Source organism: Martes martes, assembly GCF_963455335.1.
Source record: "Martes martes genome assembly, chromosome: 16".
Taxonomy (NCBI): Eukaryota; Metazoa; Chordata; class Mammalia; order Carnivora; family Mustelidae; genus Martes; species Martes martes.
The window spans coordinates 15,258,533-15,279,000 of NC_137904.1; the positions used below are offsets into that span (position 1 = coordinate 15,258,533).

The 20,468-nt window shown below is 47.0% G+C and overlaps 1 protein-coding gene across 2 annotated transcripts in view; it reads right to left on the bottom strand.

Annotated features, from left to right (window-relative positions):
- The window catches only part of DNAH9 (dynein axonemal heavy chain 9), a gene marked incomplete at its 5' end in the record, with an annotated part of 326,297 nt that overhangs the window by 71,636 nt on the left and 234,193 nt on the right, over positions 1-20,468 (bottom strand). For both annotated transcript variants that reach the window (XM_080827022.1, XM_080827021.1), the window contains 6 exons: positions 2,540-2,704; positions 3,650-3,854; positions 4,792-4,914; positions 9,337-9,572; positions 12,043-12,231; positions 14,794-14,913. In XM_080827022.1, the coding sequence (XP_080683148.1) occupies positions 2,540-2,704; positions 3,650-3,854; positions 4,792-4,914; positions 9,337-9,572; positions 12,043-12,231; positions 14,794-14,913 (1,038 nt within the window). The remainder of the gene's footprint in view (positions 1-2,539; positions 2,705-3,649; positions 3,855-4,791; positions 4,915-9,336; positions 9,573-12,042; positions 12,232-14,793; positions 14,914-20,468) is intronic.

The window sequence follows — 20,468 nt, forward strand, 5'->3', positions numbered from 1 at the left end:
ACCAGCACTCCTTTACTCTCAGCAGGTGAACACGACTCGTACTCTCTCCGGTTATACAGAGACCAACAGAAGGAATCTCCTTCATTTCTGCCTCTCCTCTGATTCCTTTAAGTCTCCGTCTCCCTAGCTCAGTTGCCTACATGGATCCGTGGACTGTGGATCTCATTTCTAGACTCATGTTTGTCCCCAGACCCTACCACATCGGAACTAGCTCTCCCTCTATTTATTATTTTTTTTTTAAAGATTCTATTTATTTGAGAGAGAGAGAGAGAGAGATAGCATGAACGGGGGAGGAGGGGCAGAGGGAGAGGGAGAAGCAGACTCCCGATGGGGCAGAAAGCCTGACATGGGGCTTGATCCCAGGACCCTGAGATCAAGACCCGAGCCAAAGGCAGATGCTTAACTCACTGAGCCACCCAGGCGAACCTCTCCAACTTTCTAAAGACAAGCTCATTATCTATGACCTGAATGACATTTCCCCTGACTTTCTTATGTCTTCCACTGTATTAATCGTTCCTTCTTTTTCCTGTAAATTAATCTCTCTTCTTGACTCCTGCTTTTCCTCTATAATGTATGCATCCTCGCACCTCCATGAGGATGAGGCATCCTCAGTCTCTCCCATCTCGGGGATCCATGTCCTTAAGTCACTGACCTTTTTCTCTCTCCCATTTCACAGTCGGGCTTCTTTAAAGGGTTATATATACTCATCTTCCCTTTCTCAGCTCCCATTTTCTCTCATTCTAATGTAGTCTGGCTTCCGGTTTCACCAAAACCGTTCTCCCCAAGATCACTGATTTTTGCAGAGTTCAGTGGCCACATCTCAGCCATATCTTATTTGAGTCCTCAGGACCATTCAATACCACTGGCACGCTTTCTTCAGATGCTTTCTCTCATAATCCCTGTCTATCCTCCCATCTCTCTGCTCTATTCCAGTTTACATCTTCTGTATTTCTCTTCAAACATATTAGTCTTCCTCAGTGCTCTATTCCCAGTCTCATCACTGCAGACATGTCTCCTGGGACTTCATCCACTCCTGGTTTCAATGACCAACTACTTGTTGAAGCCAAGATTATATATCTGGAAACCCAAGGCACAGACCTACAAGAATGGCCCAAGGTGCTTGAAACTCAACAGAACACAAACTAGAATAACAATTTCTTCTCATCCCCCGATTCATTTCTGCTCCCATCTTTCAGTTTTTGGCACCAATAGCTAGCCAGGCATTTATTCCTGGAACCTGAGACATTTCCTTGACTAAAACTTTTTTTTAAAAAAGATTTTATTTGTTTATTTGACAGAGAGAGAGAGAGAGACAGAGAGAGCGTGAACGCAGGCAGGGGTGTGGGCAGAGGGAGAGGGAGAAGCAGACTTCCTGCTGAGCAAGGAGCCCAAAGTGGGGCCTGATCCCAGGACCCTGGGATCATGACCTGAGCCGAAGGCAGACGCTTAACCGACTGAACCCCCAGGTACCCCTAAAACTTTTATCCACATATAACCATATGTGAATTGGTTTCTGTCCACCTCCCCATCCCTCCTGCCCAAGACAGTGGAACTTCGACGTACTTACTGTACAAACCCTGCACCCTCATATCTGGAGATACAGAGAACCCACAGTAAAACCCGATGGTCACACAGTGGCCATGGAGACGATGTGAGGCTGGAACTCCCTGTTCTCAGTCTCTCACTCCAACCTCAATTTTCTATTATCCCAGAGTGGGTATGAGCCAGACTACCTGCCCCCATCATTACTTTTCATTTTTCCTACCCTGTCCCTACCCGGAACAGAGGCTTTGATATTTGGAGAAATCCCAAAACTCTGACAAGGAGTGTATTCCCTCAAAGGTGTACTGTTACAGTACTGAGCAGGGCCGTCATTGCTTCTCTGACCCAGGAGCAGGGCTGGGAACGTTCCTGAGCCCGTGTAAGCAGCAGCAGCCTCCCCACGAAGGGCGAAGGCCTCGGACACCCCCACATCCTGTCTTCCAGTCCCCCATGGGGGAATAAAAGCCTTCCAAACCTTGTGACATAAAGGAAGGAAGCTCCCTACAGCATTGTCAACCGTTTTGGAGGGCTGAGCTACTGAGAATTCACCCGAGTTCCCTCACGGACACTGGACTTGGGAGATCTTTGTGGGCGGGTGGGTTTTCTCAGGGTGCGGTCATGCCCGAACCAGCCAACGCTCACAGCAGGGTGACTTCTTAGCTTCGGGGCCATCGCACAAGCTGCTGAGGATGAAGTCTGAGCTACCGTCCCCTGCACGGAGGACGAGGCCGGGCACAGACTTAATGCTCATTAGACGTCCCTGGGGCTGAGCTGCCAAACGCCATCTCCCAGAAGATGGGGACTCCCTAACATGGGGTGTGAGCTGGTCGACTCAGGAATCCTGCCTCCCTGGACTTTCTAGAAGGAATCTGGGAACCTAGAAAAGCTATCTGGGAATTCTGACTTCTTTTTTTTTTTTTTTTTCTTCAAAAACTCAGGACTCAGGAGCTGGGAAGAGGTTCTTGCCTCCCAACCTTGGCTGACACGGCAGTTTTACCTTCTTCTCAACTTCGGCAGCTGTCTGCTTGGTGATCTCCAGGTTTTCCACTAAGGCCGTGTCCCCCAGGAAGTTCCCAGATGCCGAGGAGAGGCGAGAGAGCAGGTCGTCTTCTAACGTCTTCAGGGTGATTTTGAACCCATTCTGCTGCTTTGTGAGATCTGACTGCAGACATGGGGCAAGGGGGAGTCAGGTGTGGATGCCCAAAGGATCCTAAATGAATAAATGCTATGGGGTCAAGTTCCTTCCTTCAGATGGATGAAGAGGGAAGCAGGATAGCATGAGGCCAGACAAGCAGATGAACGGAATCCCAAATGTGCATTAGTCATGTGACTTTGGGCTAAATTAGTGGCTACTTTTTCTTCTTTTTTGAAAGATTTTATTTATTTGACACAGAGAGAGAGAGCACAAGCAGGGAGAGTGGCAGGCAGAGGGAGAGGGAGAAGCAGACTTCCCGCTGAGCAGGGAGCCCGATGCGGGACTCAATCCCAGGACCCTGGGGTCACAACTGAGCCAAAGGCAGATGCTTAACTGACTGAGCCACCCAGGCGTCCCACCTTTCTGGTTTAAATTAGCTCGCTGACTCTTCAATAGAACAATGCATTATTTTCTTGAAAAGTCTTGTCACTACCTCAAATGACATTATTTTTGTGTATTTAGGCTTATTTTCTGTGTTCCTCCACTAGACTGTAAGGTCCACGAGGGCGGGAACATAGTCCCCCTGTCCGTGGTATTTTGTTGTAGCAGCTGGAGTTCACTAAGACCCTCTCCTCCCATGGTGGTTACTTCCGGACTCATGTGTGGGCCCAAGCACGTTCCTAGACCCGGGCCAGACTCTGCTGTTGGTGACAAGAGTGTCTTCTGCTCTCCCTGATGTCTTCGGCCTCTCTGGTCCTTGCCTTGCTCTATTGTCTTTCCCAACTTGATATTCAGGCAGCTAAATGGTGCTGGGCACCCCCTTGTCACACCCCCCCCCCCCCGCAAAGTCTAGCAAAGAACCATGACGCTCAGCTCCAGGAAAAGCAGCCCCTAATCCTCGCCTGGAATGGGGAGCAGGATGTGGGGCCCGAGCATTTTCGTCCTCCCTTCCTTGGTGGGTAGCCCACGTACCTTCAGCTGCTCCAGGTCTGGCCTCTCCATGCTGACCACAGCGGCCAGCAGTTGGTCCTCTAGACCGTCCCTGGTCACCGTGAAGTTGATGAGTGTGGCCTGAGCCTGTAGTTCAGGCTGGTAGTGAGGATTGGCTAGCTTGGTGTGAAGGATGAGCCGGAACTTGGGATTGTATTCACACTCTTTGTCTCCGATTTTAATGAATCTAGAACACGAAAGGTCATGCTGGAGATGGGGTGCCTTCCTGGGTGATCCGGTCAAGGACAGAATTCTAGATGTTTTTTTGTGAGATGGTAGCAAACAATATGGCCACATTCGGATTCCTCCCAAGCATGTCTAGATTGAGCCCTGAGATGCCTGTTTGCCCTAATATGGGGCAAGGGGATGGGGAGGGCGGGGGGTGAGAGACTTTCTCATGCGGCCGCCATGTTTGATCTGGCGTGCCTGACTCTTGGGAGGGTCATTCACACTGTGGTCCAAGTAGGCTGGTACATTATTAGAATTTCCCAGCAGATGGCACTAAAGCGTTTGCAGAAAAGGACACTGACAGTTCGCACAAAGGTGCTTTACAGGCTTGAAAGATAGGGCGCCCTTTTTTCATGGTGATGGAAAACTATTTATGGCCTGGGCAGTGGGCGAAGGTCCGGAGTAAAGAAACCTTCCGTGTTAATTCTCTGTCTCTCACTCTTCTGTGCCTGCTGTCTTTCGTCCTCGCTCATCCTCTTCCTTCTGCCAGACACTTGCTAAGCCCTGATCCCTTGCAGCCCCAAAGCAAAAGGGGCTCATCAAAGGGCCAGAGCGCCGAGTTCTCAGAACCTGGGAGTCTAGCTTGGATAAAATCCTCACGCTCACAAGTCAGTCTGTGTTTTGAGCACTTCTTTTCGAAAATTCCTCCAAAACCATGCGCTGTTCCCACATAGGAGGAAGTCAAGGACGTGACTGAGGGGTGCAGAGTTACTCCAGGAAACTTTCTCCACAAGTCAAGGGCAGCTAAGTCTTTCCCTCGTGGAAAAGAGAGAGGGGTGCGTGCTGCAAGGAGCATGGGACAGGAGTTCAGGAGGGGATGCTTGGGAAGAGCGGACCTGCTCACGGTTCTGGGAGCCGGTTCCCCAGGAAGGATCAGCGACAGAGTGGAGTCTTACCGTCCTTTCTTGATGACCTCTCTCCCAAGCAGGGGTCCCAGAACAGGATCAATGGACTCTTCTAGGTTTTCGATCAGCACCACGTCTCCGGCCTCCAGGGCGTGCTCTAGGGTTTGGAGGTAGCTGGGGAGAGAGTGGGGCAGTGTGAGCTGGTGGCAAGGTACAGAAGCGCAGGAAATGTTAATACGACAACCATGGCCTCCGTGGCAGATGCGTGGAGGTGCAGCTCCCTGGGCTGACTCTGGTGGCCCCATTTTCCTCTATTTAAACATATATTCCTGTGATCTTGTGCAGTTTCAGAAACAAGGAAACATGACAGAATATAAAAAAGGATACGAAAATGAATGTGACCTTTTCATTGGTCTTTCACATTTTGGTGTTGAAAGTGTGTTTTGATATATTATATTTTCAAGTTGATTCCTTTTATTATACTTTATTTATAATTTAATTTATGTTTGCATTTGTATTTATTTATTAGTGGATTCGTACAGCACATTTGTTTTATAATTTGGTTCTTGGAGGTAAAATGTATTGGAAACATTTTCCCAGGTTGTTAAACATTCTTCTGTAACAATTTTCTATGACCGGGTGTTAGGCTGGACTGATATACCTTAATTTTTTTAACAACTAATTGTCAAACCCCAGTTATTTATAATTTTTTAACATTACACAGAGTTTAATAAACATGTTAAAAGGTTGATTTTTCTCTGAATAGACTGGTAAGTTTGATATAACTCCAGTTCAAATAATATACAACAACGAAACTACAGAGACTGACCATAAATCTTAAAGTTAGTAAAAGAATAAGGATGGTAAAAAAGAACTAAAAGGTCCTGAAAAAGAAGAGGAGGGACTCATAGTAGCTGATGCTAAAATATTTTATATACCTTGAAGCATAGGTATATGGTATCCTATGTATAAGATACATAGGAAGAATGTGAAAGGATTTCAGCTACCAAGAAGTTAGCAGAGTTCTTCTCTGAAGCATGAATTACAGTTTTAAATTTCTTTTATTTTGTAACAACCCCCCCTTTATAACAATGTAACTTTTTCCTATTACTTTTTTTTTTTTTAAGATTTTATTTATTTGACAGACAGCGATCACAAGTAGGCAGAGAGACAGGCAGAGAGAGAGGAGGAAGCAGGCTCCCTGCTGCTGAGCAGAGAGCCCAATGCGGGGCTCGATCCCAGGACCCTGAGATCATGACCTGAGCCGAAGGCAGAGGCTTAACCCACTGAACCACCCAGGCGCCCTGATATATTACTTTTGTAATGAGCTTTACCACAATAAATGTTGCCAAATATAAACCTAGGTAATCAGAGACCAGTATAGTATTATATAAATGGAAAAGTTTAAAGACTGCTTAATAAAATACTTTAATGTAAACTGTCATCTCTAATTAATTGAGGAAAGGACGGAGAATTTAATAGATGGTACTGGAACAAGGGCTAACTACTTGAAAATGAAAATTAGGTCTGTATGTTCTATAGGAGCCTAAAATATATTTCAGGTGATAGGATTTCAATGTAAAAAAAAAAACAACTTACAGAAAAACCTAAAAAATATAGGTGAATATTTATATAATTTCTGGAAAAAGACTTTTCCAAGCATGATGTATGGAAGAAATGGATGACATACCTGGCTTAAAAAATCCCCCCAACAAAAAAGCCCCCCCAAACTGTCATAGATCAAGCCCCACAAATAAAATCAGAAGGCAAATGACACCTGGAACAAATTTCCATTCATATGATGAATGGAGACTATACTTAGGAGTCTTAACACATACTGTGTGTATTAGAATATTTATATTCAGATAATACACAACAAATCCAGAAAACTATCCAACAGAAAAGGGGAAGCACAGAAACACAGAATTAATGGACACATAGTTACTGTGGGCTTGCTGTGTGTCATCACTGTCTTTGGTACTAGGGATCTAAAACAAGCAAAGAGGAAAATGCACCTGTGTCTAAGGTACGGTTGTTAGCTAATTAGAAAGAATCTTTTTCTTTCTTTCTTTCTTTCGAGAGAGAGTGAGAGCATGATTGTGGGGGGGTTGGGCAGAGGGAGAAGGAGAGAATCATAAACAGGTTCCATGCTCAGCACTGAGCCCGATGTGGGGCTCGATCTCATGACCCTGAGATCATGACCCGAGCCTAAACCGAGAGTCGGGGGCTCAACCAACTGAGCCACCCAGGTGCCCCTAGAAGAGAAAGCTTTGATCCAAGTGTGGGAAAAGGCCAAGATGAGATTATCTGGCCCATGACACAGATAAAAATACACCCTGACGTACCCTGGGATTCATTTCAACTCTTACCCTCTCTAGAAGAAGGGATCCATGCTGGTAGCCAATATTTGCTCTGTTTAATGATTTTTGTAACATTGCGTGTTTGAGTTAAACAACGCTGGCTGATCTGGACCTCTGGGCAGCCGCGTTTGGGACGTATGACCGGAGCAGCAAGACTCTCCTTGGCGGCTGTATGTTAGAGTACATAAACCTTGGGTTTCTAACTGAGGACCACCTGCTCCAAACCCTGCCTCCATTGGTTGTTAAGAACATTCAATAAATTAATTTGTAATTGCAATGAAATGTATATCACACACAGCCTGCCATTTTAGCGGCTTCCAACTGTACAGCTCAGGGACGTCAAGCATATTCCCACTATCGTCACCACCACCCATCTCCAGAAGTTGTCTGTCCAGCAAAACTGAGACTCTGTACCCCTTAACTAATAACTCCCCATACCCCTCCTCTCAGCCCCCTGGGAACACCATTCTTTCTGTCTCTGTGGATTTGACAACTCTAGGAACCTCATGCAAGTAGAACCATACAGCACTTTTCCTTTTGTGACTGGCTAATTTGACTCAGCAGAATGTCCTCAAGCTTCCACGTTACAGGGGGTGTCAGAATTTTACTCCTGTTTCAGGCTGAATAATATTTCATTGTGTGGGTACAACGCATTTTGTTCATTCATTCATCTGTCGATGGATCCTTGAGTTACTTCCGCATTTTTAATATTGTGGATCATGCTGTTATGAACATCGCTTTTATTTTTATTTTTATTATTTTTTTATTATGTTCAGTTAGCTACTGTATAGTGTATAATTAGTTTTTGATGTAGCATTACCATTGCTTTTAAAATGGTATACTCTTGGGGCACCTCGGTGGCTCAGTGGGTTAAAGCCTCTGCCTTCGGCTCAGGTCATGATCCCAGGGTCCTGGGATCAAGCCCCGCATCAGGCTCTCTGCTCAGCAGGGAGCCTGCTTCCTCCTCTCTCTCTCTGCCTGACTCTCTGCCTACTTGTGATCTCTGTCAAATAAATAAATAAAATCTTTTAAAAAAATGGTATATTCTTGGGGTACTTGGGTGGCTCAGTCAGTTAAGCGTCTGAGGCTCAGGTTTCCACTCAGGTCATGATCTCAGGGTCGTGGATTGAGCCCCGCTTTGGGTTCCCTGCTCCGTGAGGAGTCAGCTTGTCCCTTTCCCTCTGATCCTCCCCTCGCTCATGCTCTCTCAAAATAAATAAATAAAAATTAAAATGGTATGTCCCTGCAGACATTAATTTGCTTCTGGGAGCCTCAGTTTCCCCAGATGTGAAATGGTACCAGTAATGCTAACCTTATCAGCTGTGTGGATTAAGGAAAGCATTTGAGATGAGGTCCCTAATGTGAGGACTGGCACATATCAACCACCTCACAAATGATCTCTGTCCCTCGCCCTCTCCACCACTGCCCTGTCCTATCCCGCTCATGCGTCCTGATGGCACGGAACAGGAACTGAGAACCGAAAATGTAAAGCTAGGTTCTAACACAGGTACTGAAGCCATGAGGTAGGAGGTGCTGATGCCTGGGACAGGTGCTGGATAGCCATGCTCAGTGTCGTTCATGGCCCTTTGGGTAGTAACTCCCCCACTGGGTATGTACGAGGCCACATGGCAGGTGCCAGAGCTCTGGATGGTTCAGAACTGACTTGGTCGTTATGTATCCAACTGCAATGGCCCATCATTCCCGAGGAGAGACAATGTTTGGGTTTGTTCTTCGGGGCTCTGGGCCGGAGGTGGGAACAACGAGCAGAGAAGTGGACTCTAGGATGGGCTAAGACAGGTGCTTTTTGGCTAAACATGAAGGGAGACTTTGTGAAACACAGAATTTTGCTTGCCCGTGGAATGTGATGCCCGGGGTGGACGTGTCCAAGGAGAAATGGGAGGGGGTGCCAGATGGTGGAGACAGGACTCCTGGTGGGTCGGGAGGCTTGAACGCTCGCTCTCTCTCTCTCTCTCTCACACACACACACACACACACACACACACACACACACACATGCACACATGCCTGATTTCTCACGGCAAGAAAAGCAGAGACTTGGTAGCCACACATCTTTCATGAGAGGTTTCCTAAAACAGGAAGAGAACAAGAGAAACCCCGTGGAAGGAGCAGGAAGGTAGAAACAACCCACTGGGGCTTAAGATCCACTCAGGACACTTTTTTTTGTCCCCTCCGCACAAACGACACGAAGGGAGAACCAACGTGCTCAGCCACCTACCCCTTCTGGCCGATCTGGGTGACCCGGAGGTTCTCGCCGTATCTGTTCTTGATCCACTTCACGCCTTGTAGCTGTGGGTCGACTGCGAGCGGCCAGCGCTCACAGCTGAGGAGGATGGCGGCATTCTCCGTGGACATGCGGTCCGCGGGGAGGCCCTGGTTCTGCCAGGCGGCCACGTCAGCGTCATCCGTCAGCACCCTCAGGGGATCCAGGGTGGGAGTGACAGGGATGGGGACCTGAGGAGGCAGGAGGAGGACACGTGATCAGAGCAGAAGCAGGCTTCCTCAGCTGGGGCCAGGGGGAGCTCCCGAAGTTGCCGCGACTCCTTCAAAAGCACGATCAAAATCCCCCCGAAGAGTGCTTTTCTGGCTGTGTGATTATTTCTGGAAGCGTTTTCTTCAAGTCCTGAGAGCTTTTTTTGTTTTTTCTCTTGATGAAGGAAAAGCAGTGGAGATCTGGCCTCTGTGAGCCTTTGTTCTTGGGTGTACTCACCTAAACCGAATTTCTAGCATGGGTTATATGTGCATTATCCACAGGCTCCTCTCTGCCCTTGCTCATGCTAATAGGGTCCCTTTTCCCCCGAGTTCTGATACTCAAAGCCTACCCCTGCCTGTACCATGTCACCCTTCCCGTCACACACGGCACTCACCACGTCCTGACAGAAGCCCAGCTTGCAAAGAACCAGAAATGTTTCCCTTTCTCCCAGCCCAGAACACCCCCCACTTCCAGGGTCGTCCGCATACCCTCTCCCTGCAGACTCGCTGGCTGGTGCATCCTGGGAAGCCCGCCAGCACACCTCCGGGCCTGAGGATGCCTCCCAGGGCCCGGTTCCCTCTGTGGCCCCCGTGTGTGCCCCAGACTCCTCCTTTTCTTTTTCTGTTGACCTCTCTCAACTCATTTAATTCTTCTACAGCTAATATTTTCTACTGGGGACCCACTTCACACCTACATTTTTTTTAATTGGGGTAAAATTCATGTCACTTAAATGAACCATTTTAGAGGGCCTGATTCTCTGGCATTTGGTCCATCATGATGTTGTGTGCGATGGCCACTTCTATCTGGCTCCAAAAATGGTGTCTTCACCCCCAGAGGAACCCCATACCCTTTGGCAGTCACTCCTCCTTCCCCTCTATCCCAGGTCCCAGTCTCTACTAGTCTACTTTCTATTAGCAATAATCGCGCCTCGGATAAACCTCATTGGCTACGATACTGCTACTGCGCAAAGCTCTACTAGTCTACTTTCTATACCTCTTCTGGATCGTTCACATAAATGGAGTTCTACAACAGGTGGCCTTTTGAGGCTGGCTGCTTTTGCTTAGAGGAATGTTTTTGAGGTTCACACACACATGACCCTTTAACCTCTCTGTCCCTCTCTCCTCTGTGGTTTGTCTTCCCTGTTACCTCGGGAAAGCCTGTCCAATCCATCCCCTTTCCTTTAGTCTCACTCACAAGGGTGATGGACAGCCAGGACACCACCATCAAACAAACCTTGAAAGCAGGATCTACCTCTGGAGGTTCTTACCCTGGGATCAGGAACATATCTCGAGTCCATTTTATGCACCACAAACATTCCCGTGAGAGGAAATCCATGAGTCTCATCTGAGTGCCATTTTGGGTCACAGCCCCCAAATGTGTAGAAACCCCAAACAAAGCCAGAAAAATCCCCTTGGAGCTGCCACTGAGCTCTTCACCTTCATGCACTCAGTTAATGATTGTCCTTTTGATAATTTCCTTTCCTCTAGTGTTTGAGAGACAGACAGTGGCTTTATGTTTGTTTCTTTCCTAGTGCTGTAAGAGCACGCATGCAGGTGTTATTTCCATAATACTTTTTGCATCGCTATTTAACAAATCATCAGGTGAGTAAGATTTTGGGAGCTGATCTGTGGAACCAACTGTCACTAGACAGCATAGGTTTTATGATCTGAGGACTGCCTACAGACACGTTCTGGAATACAACACTCCCTGCACGTGGTGAACTTTGGGGCTGATTCTTACTGCAGCTGCTTTTCATGCACCTAATCTCCTCCACTGGACGGCGACCTCTTTGTGGGCATCTGGGTCTTTGGACAACTTCTGTCCTCCTGTCTCATGGAGAAGGAGGACATGAGGAACCCTCAGTAGATCGAGAGATCGAGGATGATGAGTTATGGGAAAGTGGACAAAGTTAGGAATTATTCTGACTGTAGGGCCAGCATGTCCCCCACCTTCATTGTCTCTGTAGAGATGGAGGCGTTGAGAGCAAAACCCACCAACTTATTCTAGGGGGACACAGAACAGAGGGAGGAGGAGCTGTCTGCTTGCAGATGTCTTGGTTCCCATGACCAGGGGCAATGCAGAATCTTGGCCCCACCCCGGCTCCAAAGTTTGGCTCAAGACCAAGGAGACTGGAGGGAACACACAGGGTGCTTCTGGTGCCTCTCGAGTTTTCTACTTTCGAGGCATCCTGGTGGGCAGGGGATCAGAGTGTCCCTGGAGAGCCCAATGGAGAGGAGAGATGCCGTCCTCGGGTGGCCCAGAGGGCAGTGGTCGGGAATGTGGGAGAGCAGGTGGAAGGACATGGGTGCCGTCCCATGCAGGGGGATGCTCAGGTGGGAGTGGTGGGGGGAAGCAGGCAAGAAGGAACGAGAAGAGTGGTACAGTTAGCGTCATGTGAGCTCACTGGTAGTTCCAGGCTGGCGTGGTCAGGAGAAATTCAGATGTACGTACTTCCAGCTGGCTCAGGTAGGGTCTCCAGGTCCCGTCCATGAGGCTCTGCCGGTACCTCTTTGTAAAGAAGCCGAGGTAGGACACAAAAGCTGTGGTGAGCAAGATGTCTCCACATAACTTGCTTTCCTGGTGTCGGAAGTTCTGTACAGCTTCTGCCCACCTCACATTCTCAGAGGCGAGTCCTCCCACCTGTGGTTTCAGAGACCAGAAGGGAGAGAAGGCTCACCATCCTGCAGACTCTACACAGTACCATGGACTCAGTCACAGAGAATGCACAAGGCATGTCTGATACCAGAAGACTTGGAACATTACTTATGTGGGACTTGTCCCGGCCACAGTGCACACTCAGAAAACACACCTGTTCTGTGTTATGCATCGTACAGGCTGTGGATGGATTACAGTCTTGGAGCACAGGCTTCTGGGCTCTGCCCTTTATAGGCTTGGAGACAAATACCACCTACCTCCAAAGACTGGGGAGAAAATTAAATGTGATCATGTACGTTTGTCACCTAGCGCAGTGCCTGGGCTGTGGAACTTATTAGAAAATGGTGTGCTTCCCCCTTCTCCTCGCCAAATGCTGGGGATCAGAAAATAAAGAAAATCGCTGCCAGGCACTATAAATAATTCACAGTGGGTGGGCACAGAGACATGGTGATGAAGACAGAGTTAGAGGGACTGGACCATGGGGGTGCACAAAGAACCAAGATGGCGGAACGTGTCCTGACTCTGCCCGCCCCACTTTGGCATGGCATGCCTCTCCGTGGGACCCCTCTCCAGGGGAGGAGAGGCCTCCTTTCTACGGATATGGTAGAGCTGAGTCTGTGTTAACAATGACTGACCTTGTCCTTCCTCAAAAGATGGCAGTTCTACCAGAACATCATGGTTGGAAGAGACCTTAAGGATTGGCCAACCCAACCACTCCCAGGCCCATTTTGGATTATCTCACTACAGCCTCTAGGTGGGTTGGATTCAGAGCCTGGACACCCTGCCTGCCTTCCAAGAGGACCAGTTCAGAAACTGCTTCAGCCACACAAAGAAGGCTATGCTGAGTTCTGGAAACCAGACAGAAAATGGAATGGAAGCCAGGACAGCGAGGAGGTCTGGGATGCTTCCTGCCCATTTGCAGAGGAGCTGTCTCTAGACCGAACTGTCCAGTTCAAATGACCATCTCAAGACGAGGCAGCAAGAGCAGGTCCAACAAACGACCGCACAGACACACTTCCATGCCGGCACCTTTCCTGACCAAAGCACGGCCTGGTTCCACCACTGCTGTCACCCGTTTCTCCCTAAACAAGAAAATCTGGCTTCATTGTAGAAACACACGGTGGCCGGAATCAAAGTCAAAAGGCATCGACTCCACCTCCCTTCACTGGGGACAAGGGAGCTGTAAAGGCTGTCTGTGGAAGAGAGCTCATACCCAGCAGACCCTGCCTTGTAGGATCTTAGCTAATGCAGGACAAGAGATATAAGCCATGGGGGGGGGCGGTTACAAAAAGGCTATGAATTCTTTGACACTCCGTTCCTCAAGAATTGGCACGTGGGGCACCTGGGTGGCTCAGGCAGTTAAGCATCCCACTCTTGGTTTTGGCTCAGGTCATGATCTCGGGGTTGTGGGATCAAGCCCTGCATTGGGTTCCGTGCTCAGTGAGGAGTCTGCCTGGGATTCTCTCCCTCCCGCCTCTACCTCTTCTCCCACAGTCTCTCTTTCTCTCTCTCTAAGATAAATATATAAAATTAAAAAAGAGTTCCTGCCTATGCTCCCCCACCCTGAATCTGTGACCACTTAACCGATAGAACACAGCAGGAGGGATACTGTGTTGGTGTTTGGTCCCAGGCCTTAAGAGACTGGGATCCTCTACTTCCTGTCTGCTAGAGTGCTTGTTCTTGGAGCCCCGAGACCCCGTGTGAGATGTCTAGGTGCCCTACTGGAGAGAGCTTTGCCCTTCTAGTGGTTCCTGCCAAGGTACATTGACAAAACAGCCATCCACTAGACAAAGAACGCTGAGTGGCCCCAGTAGGCAACACCCTGAGCTGAGAACCTGCCCGGGGAAACCTGCTCAAAGTCCTGACTCACAAACTTACAAGAGACAACAAAATGGTTGTTGTGTTACATCACTAAGATTCAGGGTAGTTAGCAGACACTCACAAGACAAACACCCTGCGGGGACCCTTAGCTTTACTCTCTTAGGGAGGCCAGAGCCTACATGTGTATGCATACGTTTGTGCACGTGCATGTGAGTGTACATACATGCATCTGGGCAAGGTCACGCTCACAGATGCTCAGGGTCAAGAGGTGTCATTTTTGTCTGCTTCTGTCTCAGTTCCTTATCCTGGTCATGCCTTTATCATCAAACATTACACAGCAAAGAGGTGCTGAGCTTGCCTATCGAGTGGATGGCTTTGTCTCGAAAGGCTTCCTCTGGTCGATGTGCATATATGCACATAGTGTGTCATGTCTCACCCCACTCTCTCATAGATCAAGGGCTCCCATCCTCCCAAACATCTCTGTAGGAAAACTGTCTCGACCAGACCGGGGTGTGCTTAGGCACACTTCTCAGGACTCCGTCCCTGCATCCCATCACGTTTTAATATCCACTCCTCCCTCTCCCCCCGCCCACATCCCAGCACATTTTAATATTTCCTCCCAAGTCAAAGTGGTGCTAAGCTGTGCTCATCTATTCTGTACCTCGGTGGCACTTGACAAGCTCAGCTAATGTAATTATGGCTCAGGCTGCTGAGGTTCACACTCACCAGGCGATTTGCAAGGGAGATGGTGCCTGCGGTCGCTTCAGCTTCTTGCTGACATTTGAGTTTGTCTGCCGTTGCTTTCTCGAACTTGGCTGTGAGTTTGGCCAGGTTTTCATTAAGGTGCTGTTTAGGAAGGAACACAAGATCTATCTGTAATTCCAGCCTAAGTCACCTCCATTGGGGCTGAGTTAGAGTCATGTGTAGGTGGTGTTTAGGGAAGGCATCCTGGGGTGGGGGAGCCATAAGGGACGGGAGAAGGCAGGGCAGAGAAGGAAAGGCAGGCAAATTAGGGGTGATCTCAGGTGGAGTCCTCGGGGAAGCCCAGATCGGCCCTGTCCTAAGCAAGAAGGCTGAGCTTTCCTGCCCCAGTCCTTGGTGCAGGGCCAAGTGGGGTGATGGGCATGGGGGGGTGCATAAACTCTCTTTCTCCTTGTATTGGGGGGGAAAGGGGTTGCAGGTGTTATTAAAACACCAGTGTTATTAAAAGCAGAAGTACACCGAAGCCTGGGTTGGCCTGAAAAGGGTCAGAAGGATGCCGGAGGGGTCCTGGGAGGGGCACACACTGTATTTGCTGCCACAGGTCTGTGGTTTGGGACTGGGCTATGTGCAGTCTAAGTCCTCTCCTTGTTTTCAGATCCTAGGAGTACAGGTAACTTTTGCTAACCTCATCTATTCTGTCCAATCATCCTGAAGTAGAGGAGAATTTTGTAAGAAGACATGGTTTCAATGTTTTCTAAATTTATCAAGAGTTTAGAATTGAAGTACGTAGCTTGTGTTGCCCCCAGAATACATATTTGCATACACAAAGACATAGGGACACATGGTAGATACCTCCAAATATGTCTCATGTCTATGCAGTAACTGGCATTCAGGTTGCTTTGCTGGCTATTACCATGTCCCAGGAGAAACAAATCAAGGGCCAAGTTTATACAGCCAAGCAGTTTGAAAAGCAGGTGGTGAGTCATCCGATTGATAATGGCAGACTGGCCACACTCATTTACCTTCTCTTCTTCCCAAGACTTCTCTAAAATAATTATGAAGCTATTGAAAACATCATAAACCTGGAACACTGAGCAAACATTGAGGGGCACTGGAGAGTGAGGGACTGCAATCAATTTATGGCAGACTGGACTTAGAGAAGAGTGGAAAGTACCAGAGGAGGGCACAGGAAGCTACAACACAGAGCGGGCCTCCATTCACCAAAGGAGACATGCACTGGGGATTTGGAAATGTTAGGTGTGATGGAAGGAGGAGCTGAAAGTAAGAGGGTTCATTGGGAGCTGACTGATCTTCTACCCCTATCTCCACCCATGTGCCCAGTGTCCAATGTCACCAGGCATCTGTGTCACCAGCAGGAGATTCAATAGTGGCAGGAAGAAGACACCACGTGTGGCATCAAGGATGCAACCAACTTAACTCAACTAATCCTGAAAACAAATTCTGCCGGTCAGTCAGCTCAGCTCAGCCCTTGCTTGCAGACCCATACCAGCTTTTGAGCACTACTCTTATAAACATGAAAGGACAAGAAGCCATTTGATAAAGACTAAATTAAGGTAAACAAGAGGGGGGAAAACACCTGAGAAAAGATACATTAGTCACAAGGAGCACAAAAAATCCTTCATGAGTAGTTTCTCAGGAATACTTGAGCTGTTTCATCCATAAAACAAGAAGAGAATGTTAGGAAAAGGAGCGGAGGGCAAAAAACAAAGAAAACAAAACAAACCCTCCCCCCCCAAAACAAAAACTGTTGCAGACATTATTATTCTTGTTAATGTAAAAAAAATAATAGATTCAAGGGAAGGGTTAAAAGATGAATTTCAGGAAAGTTAGAAAGTGTAAGAAAACATAAAGTGACTCCAAGGGAACAAAAGACTCATCAGAACGTTCAAATCCAACAAACGTGTATTCTAGAAAATAAGGTCAAAAAGTAAACAGAAGGGAGATTACCAAAGAAATAATACAAAATAATGTTCCAGAGTTGAAGAAAAGAAGTCTCCACATGCTGAGTACAGTGAATCTAAAGCATGGCAGCTAAGCACATCAGTGCAAAGCTTCAGACATCAAGAATACAGAAAAAGGGGCGGCTGGGTGGCTTGGTTGGTTAAGCATCTGACTCTTGGTATTGGCTCAGGTCATGATTTCACAGTCATGAGATCGAGCCCCACATTGGCCTCTGCACTGAGCATGGAGCCTGCTTGGGATTCCCTTTCTCTCTCTCCCCTTGCCCCTCCTTCCACTTGTGCTCTCTCAAGAAAAAGAAAAAAAAAAAGGGGGAAAAAAGTAAAGACTTTCAGAAAGGCAGAAACACAGTGCACTGACAAAGGAATGTGACCCTGACTGCTCATCAGACTTCTCACTAAAGAACAGGGTAAGGCATTCAGTGTTCTAAGCAGGGTGGGGTGGGGAGGGGGACAGACACTAGCATCAGAATTCAGTACTCAGCGGAATTGCCAGGTCAGTTTAAAAGTCAAAGAAAGGTATTTCCAGACTTGAACCAATCAGAAAATTGACCTCTTACTTAACATTTCTGAGAAAGTTACTTAAGCGTGAGCTCCAGCAAACAAGAGAAGAAATCAAGGAAGGAGAAATCAAGGGCTCTGGAAGTCACTGGAACCAACCCAAGAAAGCAGCGAACGTGTTTCCTCTCCAACACTGATTGGAACTCTGAGTCTGGGACAAGAGTGAAAGGTTGTGGGGGCAAAAATGGAAGTGCTAGGACACTGGATTGCATGGAGAGTTTAAGGGTAATGAGGTTATGCAAAAGGAACTAATGACAGAGAAAAAAAAACCCCACAGAAACCAAGTAGAAACTCCAGGGGGAAGGGGAAAGATTGTATAAAAAAAAGGAAGTGAATTAAAAATAGAATTGTTTTAAACAAGAAGTAGAATCAGACCTATAAACACAGAGAATAAACTGATGATGGCCAGAGGGGAGAAGGAAGTGGGGGTGGGCAATATGGGTGAAGGGGAGTAGGAGGTCCAGGCTTCCAGTTACGGGATGAATAAATCATGGGGATAGAAGGCACAGCGTAGGGAATATACAGTCAATGATCTTGTAATAGTGCTATGTGATGACAGGTGTTAGCTACCTTTACGGTGAGTACAGCAGAATGTAGAAACTTGTCACATCACTATGTTGTACATTTGAAATTCATGCAACATTGTGTGTCAACTATCCTTGAATAAAAAGAATGATTTTCCTAATCTCCTTTTTGGATCATTCGATGCTTACGTATAGAAATAGTGATTTTTGCGTGTTTATTGTATATCCTTCATGTTTTCAGAATTTATTAGCCCAAATAGCATTTTGTGGATTATTACTAATAAATAATAATTTCCATAAATAGAGGAAATGGAATACTAATGGACCAGTTAGATCTGCTAAAAAAAAATACAGGAAGGTTCAGAAAATGCAAAGGGAATTTACTGACGTTTCACCTTTCCCAGTCAGTCAGTGAACAGAGCCTCGGACACTTAATTTTGGTTGCAGAACAGGGCAGAGATATTTTGCATCTCGGTGACTCAAAAGCAAAAGAAACAATCGGTAATGGCAACAGAAGGTGGGAGGTGGGAGGTCGGGGGAAGAGCTGAAGGAACGGGCAATAATTTTGTCTTGAAAACCAGAGGTTCCAAGGAAGCTGTTTCTCTGCCCCAGGGCAAGAATTACTTTTAATGTCAATTAAAAGTGGTTGTCATGATGGTATCAAGAAGACACGAAGCTGAAGAAACAGGGATGTCAGCACAGTCTAGAGATGGGGCCAGGAAGACCATGGGAGCTGGTCAGAGGAGCCTGACACTGAAAAACACAGGGATTAGTGGGAACTCGTGAAAAAACTGTGTTGGATGGGGCTACTCAAGGGGCTACTCAACTCTAGGGTCGGTTCATGCTGTTCAGGAATCTTCTGATGACTTTAAGGCCAGCCAAAAATCAGATTTTTATAAAAATCTCCTGTTGATTTAAATACTGGTGGTTAGGGGCGCCTGGGTGGCTCAGTGGGTTAAAGCCTCTGCTTTTGGCTTGGGTCGTGGTCCCAGGATCCTGGGATCGAGCCCTGCATTGGGCTCTCTGCTCAGCGGGGAGCCTGCTTCCTCCTCTCTCTCTCTCTGCCTGCTTGTGATCTCTGCCTGTCAAATAAATAAATAAAGTCTTAAAAAAAAATACTGGTGGTTAACAAAATCGTTGGCAAAGACTGAGTGTGGGCCAAAGGAAACACATAGAAGGTACTAGCATGAAGGCTCTGACTGGCTTGACCAGTCCTTTTCAACACGAGCCCTTATAGGGCTGGAGACTGTGGTTTCTCATTAGATGCCTTTCTCTGATATTTTACTTACGTGTCAGTATATGCTCCGTGAAAATGCCTTATTTTTATTATCATTCTTTTAATGAATCATTATATTAATATATGCTATCATTACAGAAAAAAAGTAAAATACCTATACCCAAAACCCATCCAAAATATACTACGCAGATATAATGCCAGTATTCCTGTTTTTAGGTATTTGATAATCTGTTTGGGAATATGCTTTTTAAAAAAACAAACTTTAGCTTGGATATAATGTTCTTTACTTGGAAGTATCATAAAATCCTGAAAATAAAGCTGGGGGACTGGGGAGCTGGCAACGGCCTCAGTGTCCTAGAGGAACGAATGTCCTTGCCTGGGGTGGCCCTCATATTAGGGGTGGGAGTGTCATTAGTATCTGTCGTTAGTGTCTGTCATTAGTGGGGGAGTGTCCAAAGTGTTAGGACGCTGAAAGGCATGTGGATAAGCAAAGGAGGGAGAGGAGGTTGTTAAAAGCCAGAATACATTTTTTTTCAAAAAAAAAAAATTGGCAGAAAAGAAGTGTCTTTCTAAGGTAGCCAAGTATTTGAAAGATGCGCTTGTTGCTTTCACAGGTTGACTGGGCCCATCATGGGAATGTTGGCTAGTGAAAAGGTATAAACATTTTGAAAACATTCCCTTTGCACCAAATGTTCCTTTAGTTAAAATGACTTGAGTGAAAAAAAAAAAGAAAACCAACTTTGAAAATGTAGTTCTAACATTTTTCGGGGAGAGACTGTAGAATATGGAAATTCCCAGGAGGCTTCTTTGCTTCAGAATCAGCCGTGGGGGGGTTCTGGTGTTCTGGTCTGGGTGTTCTTTGAAGAAGGCCATTGTTAAGGTGATTATCATCCGTTTTAAGGAGAGGGCCCCTGAATGTCTGGATTTATAAAGCCAACATACTGAGCGATTAGCTGCTTTGCCCAGGTTTCTTTTCCTTCTTTTCTTTTTTAAAATTTTATTTTTTTTCAGTGTTCCAAAATTCATTGCTTATGTGCCACGCCCAGTGCTCCATGCAATACGTGCCCTCCTTAATATGCACCAAGTTTCTTTCCTTGAGAAAGAGATCGGTGGCAAGGTTCTTTGAACGAGCGCCTTCAGCCACGGAATTTAATCTAGCAATCAACACGCCCGTGTCATGTGAAGCGGACGGCACGTCTGCAATTTACTTCTCACCATCTGTAAAGCCCCTTTTACCATCACGACAGATTTGCCGCAAGGATCTTATTTGCCTGGAATGTGTGTGTAGAAAGGAAAGATCCAGGAAGTGTTTTGGGTTGAACTTGATCCCAGGAGTGACCGATCACGGGAGCTGGAGCACGTGTGTGAGAGCACATGTAGGGAGGAGGAGGAGGGAGA